Source organism: Phasianus colchicus, chromosome 17 (genome assembly GCF_987193195.1).
Source record: "Phasianus colchicus chromosome 17, bPhaCol1.hap1.1, whole genome shotgun sequence".
NCBI lineage: Eukaryota > Metazoa > Chordata > Aves > Galliformes > Phasianidae > Phasianus > Phasianus colchicus.
In genome coordinates this window covers 4,107,434-4,132,892 of record NC_143452.1, presented here as the reverse complement: position 1 = coordinate 4,132,892, position 25,459 = coordinate 4,107,434, and the positions used below count along the sequence as shown (strand labels likewise).

Below are 25,459 nucleotides of genomic sequence, written 5' to 3'. Positions count from 1 at the left end.
ACAGTTTAATCATAACACCTTTCCATCTGACAGACTTTCTTGAGAACAATTTGCCCCACAATTTGTCAACAAGAAAATGGCCTTGTATAAATGCTGGAAGAAAATAAATGCTAATATGTGGCACAGTCTTTCATTCTTCTAATAGCCCAGGGAGTTTGAGGGAGACAGACTTATTTACTCACAGTAGGAAGTGTTCTGTAATAAATTATCACCATTATAGGCCTAAATAAGTCTCTGACAGTGATAGAGCAAAGGTGGAAGGGAAGTGAGGGGGGACGATGGCATCCTGAAAATTTACATGTTGCTAAATGGGTGTGCAATGGCATGTGTAGCAACAATAGCACTGAGGGATTGACATTCAGGATCCATAAGAGAGCACTGCAAGACACTCCTTGCACTTTAAAGGGACTTCCAGGGCTGTCTCTTCTAAAGAGAGGCCATTACATGTGCATCCCCCTTCTTGCATTGCATGCTGGCTGCAGGAGACTGACCTACATCTCCAGCTGCAGCACATCTGGGATCCCACTGCCTTCAGGGACAGGGTGAAGGTCACCCTCTGCCCAAGACCAGTTGTACCACTGCAGCCTCCTCCTAATGCCTGGTGGCAGCCAGGGCAGGGGCAGGACTGGAGAAGCCCACTTTGACCCCCCCAACATATGACCAGTGCCAGATTTGAAAGGTAAGCAGCACTGTCTTGTACATCCAGATGTTCCTATGGACTTGTCAGTAAGTTTAAGTGATTGGCTTGAAAATCTTTTCTGCCTGCCTGTAGCCAGCACAGCCAGTTCTTAGCTCTTTCAGAAGACACCTAGAACACCATAAATAACAGGAGATGCTGGGCAAACCAAAGGAGCAACAGAAAGGAGCGAACAGAAAGGCAGCATTCCCATCCCCAGACAACTGCTGGGGACCCTCATTGGATGCCAGGCACAGACGGGAGCCAAGGACCCCCAAGCCCGTCCTTGAAATGAGATTTGCTATTGCCATAACAACAGGCTAGTGTTACCACAATAAAGACAAGCTTTGGGTACTTCCTCCCTCCTCCCCTTATTATTATTTCTTTATTTTCACTCTTTTTATTTTCTTTTTTTCCTTGTGCCCCTCTCTACAAAGAACCCCTCATTTCTCTGAAACAAATTGCCCACAGCTTGCTTTCCCATACATCACAGGGTGAGGACCGGGCCTTATCAACATTGCTCTGCTTTTCCCATCTATTACCCGGTTTGTTTGCACTTTTATCCCATCGTCCTTGCACAAGGGAGAAAACATCCATCATCTGTACATCTGCCAGCTGTCACGGGGCTGTCAGCACTGTGACAGCCAACATGACAAAACTGTTGTAACGCCGCAGCGGCTCTGGGGCTTTGAGTTGAGATTAAGCATCATGCAAGAAAAAAAAGGGAAAAAAAAAAACAAAAAGAAGAAATAGTCATAGCTATGGATGGTAAAAATAAATAAATTAAGAACTTTACGTAAAGAGGAGAAGGGGGAAAAAAAAAAAAAGGGAAGAATGAGCTGAGAGGTAGTGCAATGGGCTTTATTTTCAAAGAGGAGGTGGCAGAGGGCCACCTCTCAGAGGACAAACCATACTGATACAAACCTTTTAGTCCAGTACAGCTACACCCCAAATTTCAGAACTACTGTACATCCATGTCCTGTTTTTAAACAAACTTCCCTGAAGGGATAAACACACTGAAAAGACAGACATACAGAAAAGACTTTCTTCTTTCACTCATTCATTACACCATAGGCTCCCCTCCCTACTTTTCTTCCCAAGCATTTAAGTTAAGCAGCATCTCACCTCTATCACCCATTTGGCCACTACCTGAGTAGAAACCAGTTATAAATCCTCAAGATGGATAATGGCCTCAGGATGGAGGTGGGAGAAAATCACCATACAATAACCAGCATATGACAACCAGACCCTCAGGACATTCACGACCTGCCCTGGAGAACACAAACACCAGGGGCAGGTCAGCAGCCATCAGGCAGCACTCGTAGCCAGTTTGCTTCCAAACCTGTGGGTCTCTCTTTTAAAAGTAATGCAAAAATAGAGCTTGAAAAGTAGCCCCGTGGTATCAATTTACCAATTGATTCAGAATACATAGGCTGAAGGTTGCAGTCTGGGGATATTAACAATAGAGATTTTAGGATGTACTTACATTTCAGAAAGTTTCATTTTGCAACCAGAAGAGCATCTAACCAGCAAGTGCCATTACTGCTTTCATTTCTTCAGGACTCACTAGAGGACAGGTTGAAGCAAGCCTCAGCCCAGTACTGATTCTCAGCCAACATTACAACAGTTGCTGTTGCAGCCTCCCAGATCCACAGCACATACACCAAAGCCCTGTGGGACCAGCACCTCCATTCCCTTGGACAGTTGTTTGTTGAACTAACAGAAGTACACCAGGGTTCCTCAAACCAAAGACAGGGGCCAAAGAAAGGCAGATGTCTTCCAGATCCTGGGCAGCACAGGGCAGATCAGTGGGCAATAAGAGTTCCCAGGTGCTCAGAAGGAAGAGGTAGGGCATGAGGTCAACAGGCAGCCAAGCAGCAAGTGTAGAAGTAGGAAAATGGAGGCATTTTTCCATCACACAACATGTTAAACACTGGAAGGTATTCCCATGTTATACTGTGGAAGTCACAAGCATGCATATGTTCAACTCAATAAATTCACAGAAGAAAAATCCATCAAGGGCCATTAATAATTGTGTTCCTGTTGGCTCATGAGGTCCTACATAATAGATTTCTGGAAGGATGTACCAAAAGTAACATTATATGCATATAACGCTTATGCTGCTCCACTTCTAGCCACCATGGACCACAGGTCTGAGAGAACAGCCACGTTTTGGTTATTTTTCAAACTTCTTACTTCCATTATCTCTTTAAAAAATCACTTAGAAACAAAAGCAATTCAATTTAGTTTAAAAGTAACATTTCTTTCAATTCACAAAATAAGTATTTAATCAAAATCTTCTCAGACACTTCAATATTTTAAAGTGCTATTAAAAAGCAAAGTCAAAAAGTGGTTCACTATAGATGGCAAAGGTCGTATCAGAACTGGATGGAAGCTTGTCTGTCTGCACCCATCAGTTTTGCAGGTAAGTATGTTCTTGTTTAATGTTTCTAGCCAGGCAAGACAGTCTCACCTATTTTACTGTCCTGTATTCAGAGACAGGCCAGGCACACCAAGCCGTCCATCTAGAACAAAAAACTTGCTTTATAGAAAGTTAATTAACCAGCTTTTATCATATCATGACTCACCCTACTCAGATATAAGTCTAGAAGGATTAGTGACAAAACCTGTCACCAAAGTGTAAGGGCAAGAGAGAAGAACACCATGGCCTGGTGCCACCGCTTCCTCAGCATCCTGAGGACCAAATCCAGACAAGGTGCCACACAAACTCAGATCCGAGTTAGGGGTTGGGGACTACACCTACTGCAGTTTAGCCAAAGAGATGCCTGACATGGTGGCTCTGTAGGAAATAAGGATTGTTATGGTTAAGAACGCATGGAAAAGCTTGTGTGTTCCTTTCCCCAACAACTTTTAGTGTTTCTGCTAAATAAAAATCCATTTTTATTCTTAAGGGAGCTGAGCAGAGAGATGTTGTTTTACGTCCTGGCTTTTGCCACTGATGATGTATGTCCCTTTTACAAACTTATCTCTGGGTTTTTGCTCAGTTTATAAGCTAGGAGCAATCTTTCTTTCCTAAAGCTTCCTTCTCGCACAGTCTGGAGGAACCTTGAGATTTCCTGCCGGTGATTTAAAGGGCTATAATACTCGCAGGCTAGATTTGTTTTAGTGTCCATAAAACTCAAAAATTTCATAAAACAATTGGTGAAAATAAAATTACCAAAAAATGATGTACTGCCAGCAGACTGTATAATAGTTACGGGGGAAATGGAGAATATGATTCACTGGGGTATAAAAATGACAATGTATTTATTGCAGCGCAGTGACAAGAAACTAATTTGTCCCTTTTACTTTTCAGACAGGGCTTGAATTCCGATTTTTCTCCTCTGGTAGCGATGTGCTGGCTACAGCCACTCAGTTGCAGGGGCAGATGCAAGCTATCATGTTGCTGCAAGGAGAAATAGCAGGAAGAACTGACACACTGCAGAGTTAAAGACTCGCGAAAGCTGCAGAAATACTACAGCTACAAACAAACAACTTGGACTAAAATGAGAAGGCTTTCACACTCCAAATAAAAAAATCAAATCAGCCTTCTTGGGTGAGTGAAAGAGAGTTCAGCTAACTCTCCTCAACTCCCTTCAACTCTCTCTCAATCTCTCTTCAAGATTGGACTTTTAAAAAATTATTTAATAGACACAGAAACTTAAAACACCAATAAGGAAAACTCAACACTGGTCAGTGAGGATGCTTGGCACAATCAACCCAATGGTACAGGGCACACCAACTTCAAATTCCTTCTTTGGGGGGTATTTTCAGGTGACACTTGCTCTAGTTGTTCTATCAATGCTAATAAATTCAAAAGATCAGGCCCTGGAGAAGAGGTGAATACCTTGATGCCTTGGACTGTACAGAAAGGTTCTCTCTGCCCCACAACAAATATTTATGTCTATATATTTGCTTCCTATCAAACATAGCAATACGTATGTGAATGCAATAGCCCTGGTCTATGTTCCTTTGATAATTTAGCCCCATGCCATAAAGTGCTTCCAGCAGCAGGCCCTGTCCTTGAAAGCCCCAGAACAGAGCATTATCGAGTCCAGGAATGTATAAATGGGGTTTTGCAAGGCAAGTGAAGTGGATAAACACATTGCCCATGTCATTGTCCTAAAATACACCATAAAAACGCCCTGAATTATCTGTGTTTTGGGGATGGAATGAAAAACTTACATTTTCTTTCCAGCTTGCTCAGGTCTCTGAAGTTAATAAGTTCCTGTAGATTATAAAACCCCAGAACAGGATTTCAGTGCAATTTCAATTTGCTGTTCCATTCCGTGCCATTAAATACATTTGGTTTTATGAGCCCCCAGACTCCCTTCAGTCCCCAAAGCATTGGGCACATCCTGCTGTTTGGTCCTGGCCCATAACACCGTGAGCTCTCTTGGGCCCCACCAAAACCTGTAAGCACTCCCGTGTAACACAAGGCAATGGACCACCACTGTGAACTGGTTTACAGGCTGATGTTCTGGGGACAGCTCTAAAAACATGACTGTAAGCTAAGGAAATATGATAACTGGAGGAGGCCCTGCACACCAGCCTGGTGAGCCAAGTCTTAATTCACCTACCCAAGAACCTGGTGCTTGACACCGCCAACCAACTTCTGCCTCTGCTCACTGGGGATCCTTTCCTCCGCAGCATCTTTCCTCATGTGAAAGACTGCAGATTTTCCTGCTAGAAAATTGCTTACTAGACAAGTTCATTCAGTTACTGTCCTTGAGATTTTATTCATTTATCCGCTAGTTTTGATGATATTTTCCGCCATAGCCCTATGAGAGAAAAAACTTAATTCAGGTTCTGCGTAGGCTGTAACCTGATAAGGGAGCAGCTCACATTTGACACAGGTTGCTGCTGCCAGAAGTAAGTTATAAACTGGGGGGAAGGCCAACAGTACTATGGAACTATGCAGTTTGTGTACGACCTGCCACCCACATTGCTAACGGATACCTGGCCTAAAATCTAAGAAGGAAAGGAACAAGACTTTAAAATTAGCTAATTCAGGTACAATGCACAGAAGGCAAAAGTCAAGAATTTGAATATTACCTGCAGAGAATGGGCCCAGGTGCTGCTGATTCCTCCCATGTCCTCAACAAGCACTCTATGGCAATTACAAAAAATTATCTAAAAGCATCTACTCTCCATCTGCAATAAACTGTGCTTCTAGAACTTCAGGTGTTCAGTACTACTAAGGCAAACTCCTTATATACCTAGAAGAAATGCAGGAATTGCTTTGTGACTATTTCTAACCAAAGGAGAGATCCAGGCAAATACAGTTTTGCTGTTCCCTGTGAAAAGGTTAAGATGGCTTAACTTTGGATTGAGGATTTTTATTTCATTTTATTTTTATTTATAACAAATGCTAAATTACAGCTGCATCATAGCATCACGGGGTGGTTGGGTTGAAAGGGCCCTTACAGCCCCCCCAAGTCCCAACTCTTGCTGTGTGCTGGCTGCCCCCCAGCTCAGGCTGCCCAGGGCCCAGCCATGGTCTCAGGTACCTCCAGGGATGGGGCACCCACAGCTCTGGGCAGCAGATGTGACCAAGCAAAACAGTTCAGGCAGGGAAAGAAATCACTATTAGTCTCCTGCTGTTTCACAGGCCTGACACAAAAATACAGTCTGTGTGTGGTGAGTCCATGGTGGATATCTTCTCCACAGAGTGCTGTGATGATGAAGCTCTCCCAGAGCTCTTGCACTTGGCCGCCCTTTCTTCCCCTAAAAGAGGTTTCTCCTCAAATGTTATTGTATTTGCATTATTAATGTCACCGTCTGAGTTCCTCAACCTACTTACGATAGCCCTTAGATCCCAATTTATTATCCAAATGCCAAGAGTCTCATTATCACAAATGAACTTTGGGAAGAAGGAGAATACATACACGATGGTCTGAGCTTATTTACTCAGCTGGCATCTTCTAACTAGTGAAAAACCTTACCTCTTTAAATCACATGGCCCCAGATACATCTGTCTGCTCACAACCTAGTAATTTTTGAAAAAAGGGTTGGTGATCCTCCCCATCACAGCTGACAGCATCCAGAATCATGATGCATTCCCTGAGGCTTTGTTTGAAATAGCTCAAATTTCTCAACATTAAAGCAATCTCCATCTAAAATTTAAAAAAAAAAAAAGGAAATCTGTGAATTTCTGGACTGTAGATAAATTTCCTAGACTTCGGATTCATTCACATGGGCTTCAAGATTAGCATGCTGTTCTTCTTGCTGCCACCTAACTTTGCTCAAAAAAAGGAATAGTGTATTTTGAACAGATGATTACACAAACTACTTCATTAATTTAATGTATGCTACTGTACAGACTGCAATCCCATCACATCCGGAGCAACTTTGTGATCAAACAGATCAGTAGCGGACTGGTTGCGTCACATCATAAATATCAGTGCTGGTCAAAAACTGTGAACGTAATACTTTGATTCACACATGCAAACTATTAGTTTGGGTTATGGAGTGCTGCTGCACACAACCTTAAACTTTATAGAAAAAAAGCTTTCATACCATCAGGATTTTATAGTCCCAAGTTTCATGGGGAGTACTTGATAGAAAGGCGTGAACACAGCTGAAGCAAATTCACTAAAGATGTTACACACCTCCTTAAAACTGCATGTGTTTGGGAGTTCTGTGCAGGGCTACCGACTGAACAACAGCCCTAAAATCCTTGTTATTCAAACTGACATTTTGCTTTAGAGAGTCTTGGTCCATCCACACGCGAGCTGATGGTTCTGAAAGAGATTTGCAGTGTTGGAGCTAAGGTCTATCACAAGCATCTCCTGTCTCATTAGTGGACAAGGCCAGCTGCTATCAGGCAGACACCAGAAAGATGGGGTGGAATATCGACATTTCACATAATGACATTCTCTCTCCCTTCTTTTCTGGCCACATCTCTCAGGAGCTGGGACACTCACCACCACGCAAACTTCCCATTGTCACATCACATCCTGTCCCCTCAGAGCCCGAAGTTCATTTTCTTAATTGCTGCAGAATTTCCTACAGCTGCTTCCAGCCTTTCAAAGTGGAAATAAATTCACCATGAAAAACCATTTCTGCAGTCCAGTGTTCTGCTGCTTTGGCTTGCACTGGATTTGCAGCAAGTGAAGCAACACTAGAGGAGGAGAGCAGAGTTTCAGATATTTCTGTTGTAGCTGATGGCAGCTGTTCACCAATGTCTTACTTGGACCTAAGTTTTAGAGCGATAAAAATACAGGTGAACATCTCTGGACAAATAGCTGAGTGACTTATGCATGCGTATAACTCCCCCACAAACAGAAAATAGCACAAGTAGCTAAAAAAATAAAGTTACTTTTTTTTTAAACATAAGTTTTTATTTGCTTTCTAGTTCCTGAGTCTTTACAGTGGAGCCAGATCACGTTTTAAAGACATTCTCTTGAACCACAATTACTAGAAATGCTTTAAAACAGAAGCCAAGATTCTCCAGCAGCCATTTGCCTCCAGGAGCTGGGACTATAAACATGAGACCAAATATCTTAGGACTCAGTAAAAGTACAAGAGCAGGCAACGCTGTCTCCATTCCAAAGCTTTAAAAGGTATTAAAACTCTGATCACTAGAGGATGTAAACTAAAAGGATCTGTGACTAGAGATCCTATTACACAAATTGATTTGCCCAGTTCTAATTTTATGGATAAAGCTCAAAAAATAAATATGCCATGTAAGGGGCTATTGATCAGCTCACCTGGGGCAAGTAATCCTTGCATTGATGGGCACAGGCAGAGGCGATGTATGAGGAGCTGTGTGCCAGAGCAAACCCCAGCAGCTGGGCTGGGCTTTGTGGTTGTGAGATCCAGGCAGGTCCTCTGTTTGATTTCATGGCCACATCTAGGAAATCCTGCCTGCTTTTTCTCTAACTGTTCCAATTCTCTTGGAAGGGAACAATGACAAGAAGATGGAGAGGGGAAGCTGGCTTTACTGTGACAGTTTCGGACCCAAACCATCTAAATGGTTCTGCTCTGTTTGCCAAGAACATTGATTTTTGGTCAGTCCAAAACTCCTTAACACCCCAAAGCGCGACAGAAAGTTGATGAATTAATTTGCAGTTCCTCACCCAGCTTTCACTCTATCTGACAGCTCACGTGCTCAACAAGAGGAAGAGATTTCCTCTTGCAGGGCTGGTGTACTGTGAGGAAAAGTACACTGTAAGATGAGGAGCTGAAGGATCACAGAGCTGAAGGTGCTCAAGGGCAGGAGGGTCCTGCTCAGAAGCCCTGTGGGCTTTTAAATGAGGTAGATCAAGAAACACCTTGCACAAGTGCAGAGGCTTTTCTCATTTCTTCTCATCTCCTTCTGCATTTAAACTGTGTGCCATTTATATTCATCCAGTAAAGAATAAGCAAAAATACAAGCAACCAAACAAGGAAATACATTCTGTAGGAACATCTCAACACAGATAAATGCAGGCTGAAGTCCTTTTATCTCTGTATATCAAAGAAGTGTTCAGAAATTCTCATCCTTGGCCTTTTAACAGAGCACAAACCTCCCCACTCCTGGGTCCCAAATCCTCAGTGCTGCACATATGTCCCTTCATCACCTTATATTGATAAACCAAAATACTTCAGTTCATTTATTGAATACCTGTTACCTTTACAAACCGTAACACCAAGGCATATTCAGTCCCTGAGCAGAGAATTTGCAGTGCATTTTTCTAAGTTGTAACTTCAGCATCCTTGGATGAGGAGGAGCAACATAGGCTGTGTACTCACAGCTCTTCCCAAAATATCATTAAATTGAATTAGGAAAGGACTGACTCATGTTGCTCACCAACCAATCTCTGTTTCTGGATGGAAGAGAGGCATTACTTATGAAGCAAAGGACAAAGGACTCAATCCACCTAGTTATGGAAGTCTGGGAGATCAGCAAACACTTTCATGCTGTCCTGTTGTGCATGCTGAGAACTGGAGCAGACAGAAAGCATTGCATAGTGAAATCCTAACTGGCTTTTCTTTCCCTCTGATGTAGCATTAATTACATCCTGATTAACAGTTGACTTCAAAGCAATCTTCACTAGAGGATCTCCAAGGGCCCAGCCACCAGTCATAGCTTTTACATGATTTCTATTTCTCCATACTGCTCTATGAAGAGCAAAAAAAAAAAAAAAGCTGGAGGGATGCTGGGACTGTAGGACAGCATAAGGGAAAGAACCTCTGCTCCCAGGTCTGTACTGCATGTCAGGACTTCTAAAGCTCAGCTCATGGCACTGAGAATAAGCAACCAGCCAGTGTGCTTAGGTTACCCCTGTATGCACTCAGAGTCCTAAAAATAAATCTGCAAAATAAAAGCTCCCGCCTGCTGCACCAAAACACAATGGGCATCAAATTGCATTAGAATGTTTATATTGAGGAAAATTGCATCCTGCAAACTTAAATTATCTCTCTCCTCCCTCTCCCCTCCCACCTGCCACGGCCCATTTCCTATTATATTTTTCTAACAAACCAATAGATGCTTGAAATCACGGAAAGCCATAAAGAATTGGAATCAAATTAAGTCTACATTCTAACTGCATTAGGTGCTGTCAAGCATAGTTTACTCACTTTTCACAGTTCTATCTAGAGGCTAAACAATTTTGTACCCTTTCTCTACTAATCAAAACTGATTACTCTGATAATGGACCCCTGACGCTGAACACTTTATGAAAGTAAATTATGCCATATTGAACAGGAAGGGGAATGGAAAAATCACCCGGAGATAAATAGGCCTAAAGATGCATATATTGATCTCGCACTCATTCTTTCTCTCTCTTTCAATGCCTGCAATGGCTAAAGGTTTAATCAATACTTTCAGTGCTGTAACGCCATCTTTTATAATACCATCATAATTGGCCGTTACCACAGCTTGCCCTCAGATTGGCTTGTGCTAGGGCCTTTCAGAGCCAAGGTCTTTTGTTTCTTCCCTTCCAGGGCACATAACTGGTGGGTGGGTTGAACGCAGCCCTGGCATTCTCCAAGTTAAGCCCTCCTTGTGCACCAGGGCAAGGAGAAAAGAGATGCTCAGCCACCAGCTGAAGCTGCTGGGAAATTCAGCCAACAAGCATCTTCTAATTCACTTACCAAAAAATATTCAAAGGAACAGAAATTATGGTCAAGCACATGGATTTTTTGACTCTGAAGACACAATATAGCTTTACTGTTCTGGAACTCCAGAAGTCTTCCCAGCCCAAAAAGAGAGAATAGCTTTGGTTTACAAGACCTTCAGCAGCTAACAGGACAGGTGGCTCAAGGGAAAGAAATTTTGATTAGGTGTCTATGTAGGATGAATTTCAGTAATTCTGGGCTATTCTGTCAAAGAACAAAACTGTTACCCATCCCCATCCCAGCAATTCCCAGCTTAGGTTCCCAATACTGTGCCTTGGTGCCTTTCCCTCTGTTGTGAAGGCCTCACCTTGTTGAGCACAGCTCCGAATGGAAGCCTTTGCTATTAGAACAGCTCACAGAAATCTACAGCCACCAACAGCAATACAGGCATGAAATTCTCTATAACCTCAGGATAGGGTACGATATGAGCTTGTGCAAACTTGAAGAGACCTCCTCTTGGAAATCAGTTGGGAAAAAAAAAGGAGATAGAAAAATAAAAATGAATCAGCATTCAGCTCTCTACTGGTTGCTCCAAGAAGTAAAAATGAATCCTGATACAATTCCTGTATTGCGGCCATAAATATTCCATAAGATTCCTTCACTGCCTCTATAGATAGCCCTTGTTTAACTCCTATCTGTGAAAGAACAAAAGCCAGAAAGCATGTACATGAGCTTGTCTAGTTCTAGGTATTTAGGTATTGCTCAAAAGAAGAGGGCTGGGACTTCTTGCAGCAAATACATGTCTACTACAGAATGTATGATCTGCTCTTTACTACATGGTCGTAGCCAGGAAAATCCAACTTTCGTACCCATATAATCATTTAGGGTACTTGTTGCAAGCATGCAGCATTTAAAGATATCACAGTTTATTTGTGTGAAATAAATAAAAATCTTCAATTAAGAAAAGTGTATCTGTGCAGATATCAAACTCAGTTCTATTTCCACACATCCAGATTTCTCACTTATGTACGCCTCTGTGAAGCAGAGATTAATGTGCCTTTCTCTACCCTTCCAAACCACAGAATTCTCTCTTCATCCTGTAAACCTCAAAGAGGCAAGATACTTTGCACTCTACCGAAACAGGATAACTGGCTCCAAATTAGACTAGAAAACCACAGCAGTGTTCTCACTGGGAGGTCAACAATTCTGAAAAAAAAAAAAAAAAAGGCACCAGGAGTCTGTTTTCCAGCCATTACAGCTGGCCTAGACAAGAACCATGGAATGTCCAACTCAAACTACGGGGGCAACTGCTTGGACGTAGTCACCAAAGTGCTTGACCAAAGGAAGGCTTGTCATAAAGCTGCATCCCAACTCAGGCAAACATTTCTGTCCCAGATAATCTCAAATCACCTTCGGCTCTAGGAAGAAAAAGTGACTGTTTAATGTGGTTGAACTCACTGAATTATTATGCAAAGTGAGAGGTTTGAATTAGCAAGAATGAGCACAACAGCTTGGATCAAGACCTGAAAAGTCTCCAGTGTTTATGGCTCCCCAGGTTTCCTAGAGCTGGCTTCTCTCAATACAACCAGCTCATTGCCCAGCCTTGACCAATGCAAACACAGACCATGGCATCACCTCAGCACCCAGCCAGACACGGACATCTGCTCAGCAGGGTGACCGCCACGCAGCCATCCCAGTGCCGACGGCCAGGGCTGCTCACAGAGGCTCAGCAAGATAAATGCCCTCCTCCATGAGATGAGATACCTATCCCACAAATCACTGCTCTCTTCCCCCAGCACCTTCCCTTCCCTCTAACCCTCTTCCATTACTCATCTACTGGAAGAAAATGCAAAGAGTAATAATAATTAGACAAGTACAAATAGCCGAGCTGTGCCATGGATGGCCGTTACCATACCAACGGGTGGGCCGAACGCCGGCCTAACGCTGCTCACAGGCCCTCTGGCAATGGCACATCATCTGTTATCCACCGCTCGGCCTGGCCTGGCCCACAGGGCACTGCTGGGTCCCTTCCAGGCGGTTGGACCTGCTGCCTCTTACAGGCGATGCTCCAGAGGCCTCTGTGCTGGCTGCAGGTCAGGTCACAGCTCAGCTCTGCTTTGAAGGGGGAGGATGGGGATGGAACAAGCCCACTGAGCTGCTCCTGGGCTGTTCGTGTCAAAAAAAAAACTTTAAAGCTTGGTAAATAGGGATGGTGGTGTGGGAAGAGCTGGCTAGGGCATCAATATGGCATTGTCCTGATTGGCTGGAATGCCCAGAGAGACATGGACCTCAGGTCCAGAAGGGCACATGTCACATCCCCTGTCTCACCTGCACTTCCCAATACCCGTACACAGACTGGCTAGACGGGGTCTCTCACAAACAGCCAGAAGTTGTAAGGCACTGTAAGACACTGATGAATCGGAAGAGAGAAAGCTGGGGAGGGATTGATGATGTTGGCCTTTGAGACAGCAGAAAATCAGCTAGATTCCTCACACTTCCAGTCATGGGTCCAGCACAGAAATCTTGCTGAAACCTTAAAATGCTTCATTATGTTGCAGACACAAAAATGGAGATCAAATAATGTTGGCTGTTGGATCTCTGAGCCCACACAGCTAAATAAAAGTCATACGAGGTTGTGTTTGCAAGAACTCAGTTACACGAACACATGGATGCTCTGGATGAAAGGAAAGCCTGTGTTTTAAAAGCAGACATAATAAGCTTTCTCTGTGATCCTGCTATTAAAGTTAACAACAAAGCAAGTTCAGATGGTTTTGGAAGAAGCCCCTTGCAGAGGAGTGATGTTCTTTGAAGGTCAGTACATACCTCCTCACGTGTGCAATGCTGCAGGGCATCCCAGCAGGTGCTCCTGCTTCTTCTGAACTTTTCCTACCTGCCCCATGTCTCAGTTGATGCTTTCCAAGGAAATAGGAGCATTAAACCCAGCAGGTCCAACAGATTACAATAGCTGCTAGTGTCTGCAAGAAATACTTGAGCACTCAGAAGCTGCACACTCAGGATCACCAATCTTTTAAAAATCTTGATAATTGTGCCTAGATTACACAATAAAGCCTGAGACATCATTTAAAAAGGTACAACTGTCCCTTTCTGGAGGGACAGAGATTCAAAGGCTCGAAGGGGAGTGGTTTGTCCCTGGAGACACACAAGGGGCTCTGAGCACCCAGATCCAGCTGCAGGTGTCCCTGTTATTGCAGAGGAGTTGGACTTGGTGACATTTAAAAGTCTCAAAAGATTATGTGCTTTTATGATCCTTCTATGTACCCCCTTCAATGCTGGAAAGCTGACAGCAAGAGGAAAACCTCTGAAATCCTGGTTACCAGCTTTTCTATCATGCAAAGCGACGCATGATGGAGAGAGGAAGAAGTTAAACTACTGAATTTAATTTTGTTGAACTATTGAAAAAGTATTTTGTGAACAAACAGCTGTTCCATCTCACAGTCTGTGAAGGTAATCATTTTTTTCCTTCCGAAGTTTTTATTTAAGATTTTATTATGAGGCTTACAGTTCACATATTGATTTAATTAATTTAATCTCTCTTTGCTTGCTGATCTGTCCTTGCTGCATGTAAAATAGTCAATGTCCCAGTTGAAATTTGCAGTACATTTCCAATGGTAATATTATCCATCACAATAAGCACCGTCTTCTGGTTTCAGGGCCTTCAAATATGAATTTAAGGTGCAGCTGTTTCTAGTATCATACAGAAACCTGATGAAGAGAGTAATTAAGTTAACCTTTCTTCCCCATAGCTGAATAAATTGCCTTCTCTGTCAGCTTCCTTCCTTTGTGGTCTCTTCTCTTCCCCCGCTACAAAGCCTCCTCAAGAGAACCTGGCAGTTTCTGTGCTAAAATTATTCATGGTGCACACGCTTTTAGGATGCTACATCATCATGACAACAGAGATCTCACATACACCTTCAGCGAGAAAATTGGCGTTTGTTTTGTCTTCCTTTCCTTCTTCACTTTGCAAGGGAGGTGGACAAACGCCAGCAGTACCACCACCAGAGACAGGGAGAAGGAGCATTGCAGGAGCACTCGGATTTTTTTGCCTCAATCCTGGGCATGACTGCAGCCTGAGATTCCTGAGCAGACCTACGTTGGCCCCATGGAGCCCCACAGCCCTTCCAGATGCAGCCTGCAGAGCCACCAGCCTGTCCCAGCATCACTCACCGCAGCATCACTCACTCCTTGCTCCCCTCTGGAACAAGACCCACTCAATTTGCAACCCCCCTTTTAACAGCATAGCAAACCTTCATGCATTCCAGCTCCCCATCTGTGCCTCTCCTCAAAGCTGCCTCGTCCCCTTTGCACTGAACGAGACAAAGAAGATGGTTAACAAGAACTTTTGCAGATACGTTTTATTTTTACTTTTAAGACCTTCGCAAACCAACTCATCTGCTCTCACGGGCTCCTTGCTGATACGTCTCACTTTATTAGTGACTTTGGCCTTGAGCGTCTCAGCTGTTTGATCAATACTGCAGGAGGTCAGTGATATTTTCTCACTTTTAGTGGCTCGCTGCCTTTAACTTTGTCACCTGATGAACAGCACTACCCCTGGAACGCTTATCTCGTATCGATTTTCTCCAGGCTCCTGCTGCATTTCCAGCCATCCCACCATTTCCCCCCCTGTCACCGCACGCCCATTTAATGTTAACTTATCCCCTTTCTCCCAAGCTCCTCGTTCTTGCAGAGGATTGTTTTCCTCACACACACGCCAGCAGATTGTAAAAAAAAAAACAACGAAAAACCAAAACCATTTCCTTTTTCCACGTGACTCATTGTTATCCTTCAGCCCATGGTTGTTTGCCAGCTGGGCACCCACAGCTCTGCACTGGGATGGCCAAGGAGAGGAGCAAAGGTCTCAATGGAAATCCCACATCCTCTGCCTCCGCAAGGTGCACGCCTGCCCTCAGCTGAGTAGAAAAAGAACGTAAGCAAAAGTTTACCTTCCTCACCCAGAGCAAAACCTTTCTGCTTGCCTCAGTAGCACTGAGAGCAAAACAACGCGCATTTCATGTGGGATGGAAATCCAAACAGCCCTGCCAGTGGCTTCCAAGTGCAGCTCACTAAAACAACACTGACTTAAACCAAGTCCAGAGGAGATACTGGGGAGCCCCACAGAGTGCAGGGCATTCAGTCACACCATACACACACTGCTCTGAAGCAACTAGAATATGGGAAAGCCTCCCCAGCCAGATTCCTGGCAGTAGGCAGCTGGTTATAAAACTAACCTGGTGCTGCCCAAGGAGAAAGCTCGTTCCGTGTCCAGCATCAGGGAAATAACACAGGTACAGAAACCACTGCCCCCTCTGTCCTGCCTCATTTGCAGGGTTTCAGGGCTCCTGCTGCACCAGCTCTAGCAGATGGTAAGGGCACTCACATCATAGGATGGCCTGGGTTGAAAAATACCACAATGATCATCCAGTTTCAACTCCTCTGCTATGTGCAGAGTCACCAACCAGCAGACCAGGCTGCCCAGAGCCACATCCAGCCTGGCCTTAAATGCCTGCAGGGATGGGGCATCTACAGCCTCCTTGGGCAACCTGTTCCAGTGAACCATCCTCAGCTGAGAAGTGATTTCTGCTTAGAGATGGAGAACTTAAAACAACACTTACAAACGTACCTCCATTTAAAATGAATTAAGAGAACAACACGATTCATCTGGAGTAAAAAATAAATGAAAAAAAATCTATAGTATCCATTACAGTATCAGTGATTTTGCATTCCAACAAAAAAAATACAAAGCAAGAAGTTTCCTTTGATATTTAACTTTTAAATTTTCAGCTAATCAGGAAAAGCAAAACAAAACCCCCCAACCATCCCACCTCGATGATTTACACAGCTCTCCTTCAGCCCTATTAGAGCCATAGCAGTGAAGGAAGCCTTTGGATTTCACTGGACCTGATCAAACAGCGTTCCATGGTGCAATCCTATGACTGCTACCGACCCGTGATTTTCAGCCATTAGAAGTCACAAGCTCAGGGATGGTGAGAGGTGATTGCTTACCTTGTTCTATTTTTACAGCAGGCCAATGGCTTCAATTTCCCTATTTTTAGGCAAATAGCATGGTGAACTTGATGGAAAACACTATATTAGTAAGAACAGTGAATGCCTCTGTGCTGTACAAAGGGAACTAAAACCAGTCCAGGTGCTGCACTGGGCAATGGCTGGGGCCAGGTCATCCCCAGCCTGGGAAAGCCAGAAGGACAGGCACACATACAGGGCATCCAGCCAAGAGCTCAGCAAAGAAGCAGGAGCTCAGGGCCCAGGGCAGCAAGCAGGAGTCACAATGAACAATTTCTAGCATTGAAGGGTTTAGAGAAGCTTCAGTTTCCCAATGTAATGAGCAGGAAAGGAATCAGAGGCAAAAAAAAAAAACCCCTCCCTGCCAGCAGGAGAATCAGAGTCCTCGGGAGTGGAAGAAGAGAGGAATGGCAGATGGTGACAGAGGGCATCTCTCCTAACACAAGGATGTTTGACAGAGCCTGCCCTCCCAGCTGGCTGATGCCACTCACTCCCTAACAGTTACAGACAGTCTGTCTCTCTCACTTCTTTATTCCTGGAGCAAGTTACGACACCACACATTTCCAGGCAGCTGTGCAGCTCATCCTCCTGCAGCCTGTAAGAAGCTTTGAAACCCTCCAGGTCTTCAAATGCACTCCTACCAGCCACCCTAGAGGCTCTACTTGTCCTTCAAGCAGCTGTACCCACATTCCCATCCCTCGGTGAGGTGTAGCCTTCTCTCCCCAGCATTAGACTCTCAGATTTAACGTACATGTGCTCTTTCATCTAACAAGTTTATTTCTTTGTCAGGTGCAGCCTCGTATCAGAGGGCCGTGTCTGAGATGGCTACACAGGGAATTTATTGCTAGAACAGGTTTATTCTTACAACACCTACTCATTTATGCAGACTCCCTCCTGCTTGGCATCCCTGTGCAGAGCAGCAGCTCCCGGCAGCAGTGAGCCTGCATTGCCCTCCTGCGGCCAGCCAGCTCCGAGAGCCCGCTCATTAATCATAGCAGCAGGAGTGTAAAATTCAATTTTACCTCTCCATTCATTCTGAGATGAGTTGAAGGCCGGCCTTGTACATATAAACCACACTTTACTTCATCAGAGCCCCGGTAACAAATGGAGTGTCTTCTTCGGGGAGTTTAACCATCAAAAAACACCGCGCCATTTAATTCCACGCGTGCCTAGGGTCAAAGCAGGAGCTCTTGGCATCAGCAAATGCTTCAGCCCTCAGCTGTGCAGTAAACTATGTTTTAGAGATTGTTCCTCAATACGAAATGATCAGTCCATTTATCTGCTCAAGCAGCCTGTCTCTTTGTTCGGTCTCCCAATATTTTTTCCGCTGACCTGATCTGGACAATAAACCAGAGTCATCTTAAGATATTCACTGTTCAATTTGTTACTTGAGTGCCCCTGAGCCCAGCTGTCCCTGCTGCCAGCACTGCGCACTGCCCAGCACCCACTGCCACACCAAGCATCCATGCTGGAGTCCCCTGGCCCATGGGGGAAACCAGCAGTGACATTGCCCATCGTGCCCAGTTATGAGGACAGGCTCCCCAGTTGCAATAATTGCACAGTCCCATCCCCTACCACATCCCAAAGTCCCCACATGCTGCTCTTCTCTCTGCCTTCCATCTGACGCTGTGTACACAAGCAGCACTCACTTAGGGGATGGGGTCCCTCTGCTCCACGGGGTGCTGCTCACAGAGCTGCGCTCGCACTCCTTCCCCAGTGCACGTTGGCTATCTGCTACAGGGGAAGCAGATCTGTACCCAGAGGATGCAATGTCCCTCTTTATCTTTGAGCCCCTCTGGAGGCAGCGAGTTTTACCACCTTCTACTGAAGAAGAATGAGAAGCCTCACTGCAGGCTCCTAAGTGAATGCATCAGGCATGGAGCCATCACACAGAACAGGGATTTACTGCCAGTGCATCCAATCCTATAGACATAACAATGAGTCTTCCAGCAGCGTGGTGGTGAGGTACCACAAGCTAAATCCAGCAAGTCTCCCACGTCCTTACAGATCTCTGTACATCTACTATCAAAGGTCAACAACATGGTGTAACCATGTTTATCTGCCTCAGAAGGACTTTATAACCTGTGTGCACAACTGTATCTCTGTTGGACATCATCATGCCACTGGCGCCTGGACTTCCAGTTTTGGAGCTGGTTCACAGATGTCTTTATCACCTTACTGGAAGGGCGCTAGAAACTCAGTACCAGAAATTTTCACAATGCCCCAAAAGCTGAACTCCCAGACAGACGACCACCACAAACTCCCTTTTCCTTGGCTGTCATAGGTGGGTTGGCTCTAAGTGGGCTGAATGTTATGAGCCTTATCCTTTGGCAGCAGCAGTCCCTTTGCATTGCACTGAGCATCAGACACCTACACAAGGCTGTGGCGTCCACTGCAGGAGCTAGACATGCACAAGTCAGACCTCACAGATCCCTGACTCACCCCCAGGGCCCTTTCAAGCATGTAGCTGTAAATAACTAATGCAAGTTTACACTACAGTGATGGAGGGATTTAATCTTCAGAGATGTAAAAAGTGCATCCAAACCACAGAACCATACCTGCTGTTCAGACAAGAAGTTTCTTAGGGAAGCTGCTCCTCATAATCATTAGTTTTGACTCACTAGCCCTTTTTCATTACACATTTGCCTCCATGTTGCCCCACTGAGGAGTCCCATATTGCCTGTTTGGCACCATGCAAGCACCAAGATGTTCACAGCAGCCTGCTGATAGCAGGAGTTTTCTCAATGCTTCCCACCTCCATTGCATCACACCAAGTACTTCAACCCAAGCAACACAGGTGCAGCAAAGCAAACAAGTCATGCCTGAGGCCTCACACATGGGTGGCACTTTCATTGCCTAATAAAGGCCCAGGGGGCTGGAGTGCTGTAAGCATGCAGGTGTGTGCACAGCACAGCCACAGAGAGGAAGCCTGAATGGCTGCATAGTGGCAGAGGAAGCCATAATTGGAATTCTTCCATGAAGCCCAGTCTGTATCTGCAAAGACGTACAGATCATCTGCCAACGGCCTCCACCAGGCTGGATTCTGGCAGTGTGAAGATCCACGCTGATCCAACCAGAGCTGAGCAGCCCAGAGGATCAGACACATGTAACTGCTTGGATAGTTGCAGCACATGGGATCACAGCTGCTGTACATTTCACAGTAAACCCTCCATCCCCCAGGACCTGTATTAGATGAGAATGGTTTTTTTTTTTTTTTTTCTGCCCAGAAAACTATTCATTTGAAGGGTTTGGGACATTTTTAGGTTTTTTTTCCTCCTTTTGGAAGATTCTAAAGCTTTATCCATGTTTTGAACTTAAGCCTACCTCTTTCTGCCGTGAAAAAAACCATGGGGAAGAGAGATACATGGCAAGCTCTTTTTCCCACCTGGCCACATTGGGAAAGGAAGAGATGGAAGCTTTGCTTCCTCTACTACTTTTCCTCCAGTGACCACAAAGGAGGAATCAAACGGTGACAAGTGCCATAAATAAATGCAACCATCTAAAACAGAAATTGAAGAGAAGGAAAAAGTGCTACTCAAACCAAGCATAGCTCATGAAGATCATGCAGCACTGAAAAGTATCAGATGTCAGCAATTTGCTAATTTTTATTTCAGAAGAAAGACTTTTTGTCCTCAAAATGTTTCAACCAGCCTCAGATAGAAAACAAACAGCGTGCAAAGCCACTCGCCAAAAACATTTCTGTATTCCAGAAGACATACATTGGTGGGTGTCAGTGCATCTGACAGACATTACAGCCTCATACTGCTGCAGGAGATACAATTCCACCAGTTTACACTGTAGGAAAATGAAATACAAGTGGATTTACTGAGTGAGCGGCAAAGCCAATGCCAAAACTCAGATGTTCTAGTTCTAAGTCCAACCTCAGACTCCAGGAAAAAAAAGCAAAAAACCAATAATAATAAAAGACATTTATCCTCTCAGTTTGGTAAAAATTGAGAAAACAGCCCACTACACAGCAGCCTGCAGTGCTGCTGGACTCTGTAAAGGAATGTCCCTCCTGACACTCACCCCTGGGAAGCCCAGCAGCAGTGCTGTGCTCAGGCTGCTGCTGTGAGCTCCACAGAGTGCCACCAGCATGGCTTTGTGCTGAACACAGCTTTGTTAGCTCAGCTCAGCTCAACTCTTCCTCCCCAGCAACTGAATTAGGAATTGTGGCTAAAGCCAAAGTACCAGTCTTGCCAGAAACTATTGCTCATTTAGGTGCAAGGGCTTCTGAAAAGCTTCCTAATGGAAGTGTCACTCAAATGGCAAAGGACTGAGCAGCCAATTCACTTATACTGGAGTTATGAAACTATGCTAACAAACATGAGTTCCAAGCTGCCTTCAATGAAGTTACTCAAAAGTGACAAACTAATCCAGCAAATGACACCAGAATGATGGGATGCCAACAGTTACCCATGCACATTCCTGTTCTCAAGTAGAAAAATGACAGCTAGTTTTAATTGGTAAAGAAAGATGGAACATAAGGAATGAAACACGTCAGAGCAGAATCACCCTTCAGATCCAAAGACAGCGCACAGCCTGGATGGTTCCCACCTGCAGCATGGCAGGGTGGATTCTCACATCTGTGTTTGTGTCACCAGCTGTCCAACCTGCAAACAAACAGCACAGCCCTCAGCTCCAAGAGTGCGGGTCGGTGATTCTTTCACAAGACACAAACACTGCACAGAGGGGACACGCACGGCGATGCTCTCTGCTCATCTCTAATCAGCTTACAGAGGTTCAATTTCCCACTGAAGAATCCAGCAGCTCAGCAACCAGCAATAGTCAGAAGAGCAAACAGGCAAGGCACTGCTGTGAGTCACTGTGTGAGCCAAGGATGAAGTTCTGCACTTATCTGCCCCTTCCTGCAGATATCTCTGCTGCTCTGCTCTTTTCCCTCTCCTTGCCCACGACCGAGGCTCCCAAAAGAACCAGAGAAGCAGGCCCAGCACACCTTTGCAGTCAAAAATATCCCAGAATACAGCCACAATTGCTGAAAACATTCCAACATGTTGCAGCCACCTTCGCTCATGCACTCTCCCATATTTACATCCCTGCCCTATTTCTCCATTTGCTGGAATAGGAAGCGATTCACTGTTTGCACTTGCCCACGAGCTAGAAAATCACCAGATCTAGACTGAGTCACATGGATCTCTGACTCTGATAAGCTTCTTTTCCAGTATAAAGACACACACACAGGCTGACTTACCGTTTTCCCATGCTTATCTGCAGGATGCTTATTGCAACACATACATAAAATTAACCCATCTTAAAAAATAAGTTCCATATCTTGAAGTTTAGATAACATGCATGCATCAATAAGAGACAATTATTCCACTGTATATGCTACTACTAGTATTCTACTACGCAGATATTTTTTATCATAAAGCACTGATAAGTGCACATCCCTAAACATTTGATTTAGTTGCTTAAGAACTGGTCTTTCTTCAGATCAAACAGGCAGAGCTGTGATGTTTTCCTATCCATTTAACAGAATTCTTTTTGATCTGTAAGAAACACATTGCAAATAACACTGTCTTAGTTGAATTTCTATTCAAATTCAGCAACATCTCCTTCCACTACTGACAATCCCAAAGTCACAAGCAGAAACACTGAGTGCACTTTCTGATGGGTTTCTGAAACATGACTTTTTTGCCACAGTAATTTGAGACTAACGGATTTAGGCTTAGATTTGATAAATACTTACCTCCTCTCCAGTGGTGGCACAACTTTTTTCAAACAGCATTTTAATTTCAGACTGCAGCATTTTAACATCGCTCCCCAAAGGCCAGATTTTAAATCTTTAAACTGTTTCATAAACTTCTTTTCATTCATCTTCAAATGCCACCAACTTCTCCCGCAATAACACACCGACGGTTTCTCCAGCAGAGTGCCAACAAGAAGGCAGGTACCCATCTCCTCCATCAGTTATTTGCAGCACAGAGCTAGGTACAGGTCTAGCAGAGCTGCAGCTTACAGCTGTACACAGTAAAGAGATTATTGGTTCTTTCAAGTTTTGAAGGTGCTTGAAGGCAGAGACCCAAAGGGTGCACATTTCTGATGAAAGCACTGCTTTCTCTCTAATGATACCTTACACAGATACTAAAAACATTTCCTCTTAGCCTGCATCTCACACATAAGTTCTACATGTTCTACCTGTGTGTGCACCTCTGGCAATGCTCCCCAGTAAATACAAGTCTCCATTTCTGCTTTTGTTTACAAAGACCTGCTGTGCCCATTCTTACACCAGTACAACTGCTCACAGCACAGCATGGAGCTTTTACATCCCTGGCTGTTCAGCTTGGCAAAAGTAACAACCATTCCAAGAAAAACAAAAAAAACCCAAAAAAACCAGATGTGCAGCTTTATAGCCAGGCAGAAATACACTTGGAGAAGAGAATCACCAGAATCAGTCAAAATTCCCAAAAGCAGCAAGTGGCCATCCACCACATGCCCATCACCAGTGCTGCTGTGCTAGGGAATCACCTCTAGTCTCGCTGAAGTGAGGCACTCTCAAGATCCCTTGATTCAATGCCTTTATTTTTCTTAAGAATATTTCCAGAGGACGGAGGGACATAGACGTTTTAAAAGTCTTCATATTCAGTTCTTTCTCTGATCCTTTAAGAGAAAAGAAAAACAGCAAAAAAACTGTAAATTGAATCTTTTTAGTAAGTGCCAACAGTACTCTCAGCTCTGGTTAGGAGACAATCCCTGCCCCAAAGAGCTTCCATTCTAAAAGAGAGTAATACAAAGATGAGGCTCACAGTGAAAATGATAAAGAAGGTGATATTGTTTGTAATGCTGCTGGTGCCATCCATGGGGACCAGTGCATCTTTCTGTGCTGGCCATCATGGAGACACTGCACACTGCACACTGCACATGATGCAGTGGTTGGACAGGAGAACATAAAGAAAAATCCAGGAAAGTTTCCAAGGCAGTCCTGTGATAAAGGAGGCATTTACTTTTTGTAGGAATTTCTGTCCATTTACATACTTCATTCTCTTTTTTCTTACTTAAAAAAGAAGATTATGGCTAACATGTCAAAAGCATTCATCAAATCAACTGCTTTACAAAAATAAAGTTTTTAGACGTGTTTCTAAAATAAATATTGATAGAAAAAAATAAATATATGTATACATCCTATCTTGTTAAAACACACTAAAATACAGTTCTTTACTGAAAAGTAGCCATGGAATCCTGATTAAAGCAGCAAATGTTCAGAGCATTCTTCTCTTACAGAAACACATGCGGTCCCAAGCAGCAAAGGACAAAATCTTAATTAGAAAAAATACATAGGACTGTGGTTTTATACTTTCCTAATACGAATATTTTCATCTCTGCTGAACAAGAGGCCAAAACCAGGGCTCTCTGGTTTCCAAGCAGTGAGAGGTTAACAGTTTTTCTTCTCAAGGAAGAGAAAAAGAGTAAAGTCTCAGCAGTGAATTTGAGTAACTGTGAACATGTGTATGCTTCCCTGATTGAGGAAAGAAGTTTATCCTTTTAAAAAGATTGAGCTACTCTCCCTCCCCTTCCCCAGACAAGGGCTGTAAATGTTCTTGTACGGAATCGAGACATTATACTTACTGTGTTACTTACTGAAAGACAGGGAGCAAGAGGCAGCTCAGCATCAGGTAAGAGACTTTTACTGCTTGGGAGCACAAGCTGCACCAGTTTGGTATGGTCCAACATGAAATCAATGTTTCCATGGCAGTCCCTTGCATTTCAAGGGCTGGTTCATTGCCCTGAGCTACCTGCTGTCAGGAGTCAGTCTCAGTTTGGCTGGCAGTAGTCACAGTGCTCTAGGTAACAGGAGGCAGGGTACCCTATTCCCCACTCTCATAAGGCAGACATATCACTCCAGAAAATCCATTTCCCTCTTGAAGGTTTTTTTTTTTTTTTCTTTTCCTTTTTTTGTGGTCCTGCATGTCCTCTTTTATATTTTTTTATTTTTTGTCTATCTATTTAAAAGGAGCAACATGCCTAGATTAACAACAGTGGTCAATTAGGCAAAGAATAAAATGTCCACATTGCAAGCTCTACATAGGTTTATAGTGTACTGGTCATGCACAAATCCCTACAGATCCTGGCAGGCATTTAACATTTAAGTTGATGTAAGATCAAGTTGGTAATGAACTGGCTGCTGGGTGGACTGTAGCCAGCTTCAAATCACTGGTAGATTCAGCGTCTGCCATCACAAGACTTAAGTCACATCAAATCAGTGGTCGTCCACTTTAGCCCTTTTTGCTTTCAAGGAGAGATGCTGCAAGAAGAGAGAAAAAACACTTAGCATGTGCACCACAATTATAAAAAAGTTCAACTGGAACACTTCCACTCATTAATCCCAAATTAAAACAAATGCAAACATGTCAGACTACCCTTCCCAAGCCCTTGCTTATCCCTGATACAGCTAAAATAAATCCATGAAATCAAACAGCCTCCATGCATCCAAAAGTAACATCTTGGCTTGGTGTAAAATATCTCCAGCTACTTCTGTATGAACTCCAAGCACATCAACACCTCAGCACTTGATGCAGCTTATCAACGGGTAAAAATGCACTGAAGGGTACATATGTTCCCAACAGTGCATCTACACAGACACCAGGAACACATGCATAAAGAACAAGACTTTAACACATGCATTAACACTACAGCTATAGTTTCATTTGGACCTTGGAACCTATATGCTCTGAAGGAAAA

The 25,459-nt window shown here is 43.9% G+C and overlaps 1 protein-coding gene across 4 annotated transcripts in view; it reads right to left on the bottom strand.

Annotated features, from left to right (window-relative positions):
* Nucleotides 1–20,151: 20,151 nt before the first annotated feature.
* Nucleotides 20,152–25,459, bottom strand: part of DHX35 (DEAH-box helicase 35) — a 30,577-nt gene continuing 25,269 nt past the window's right edge. Inside the window, exons 22-23 of one of the 4 annotated variants that reach the window (XR_016471878.1) lie at nucleotides 24,359–25,022; nucleotides 20,152–23,380 (exon numbers count right to left, since the gene is read on the bottom strand). Coding sequence is in view for 2 of the 4 variants with exons in the window: in XM_031603141.2 (XP_031459001.2) it covers nucleotides 24,978–25,022 (45 nt within the window). In the remaining 2 variants the exon portion in view is untranslated. Of the gene's footprint in view, nucleotides 25,023–25,459 lie in introns of all 4 variants that reach the window. The other 3 variants (XR_016471877.1, XM_031603141.2, XM_031603142.2) reach the window with 3 other exon arrangements.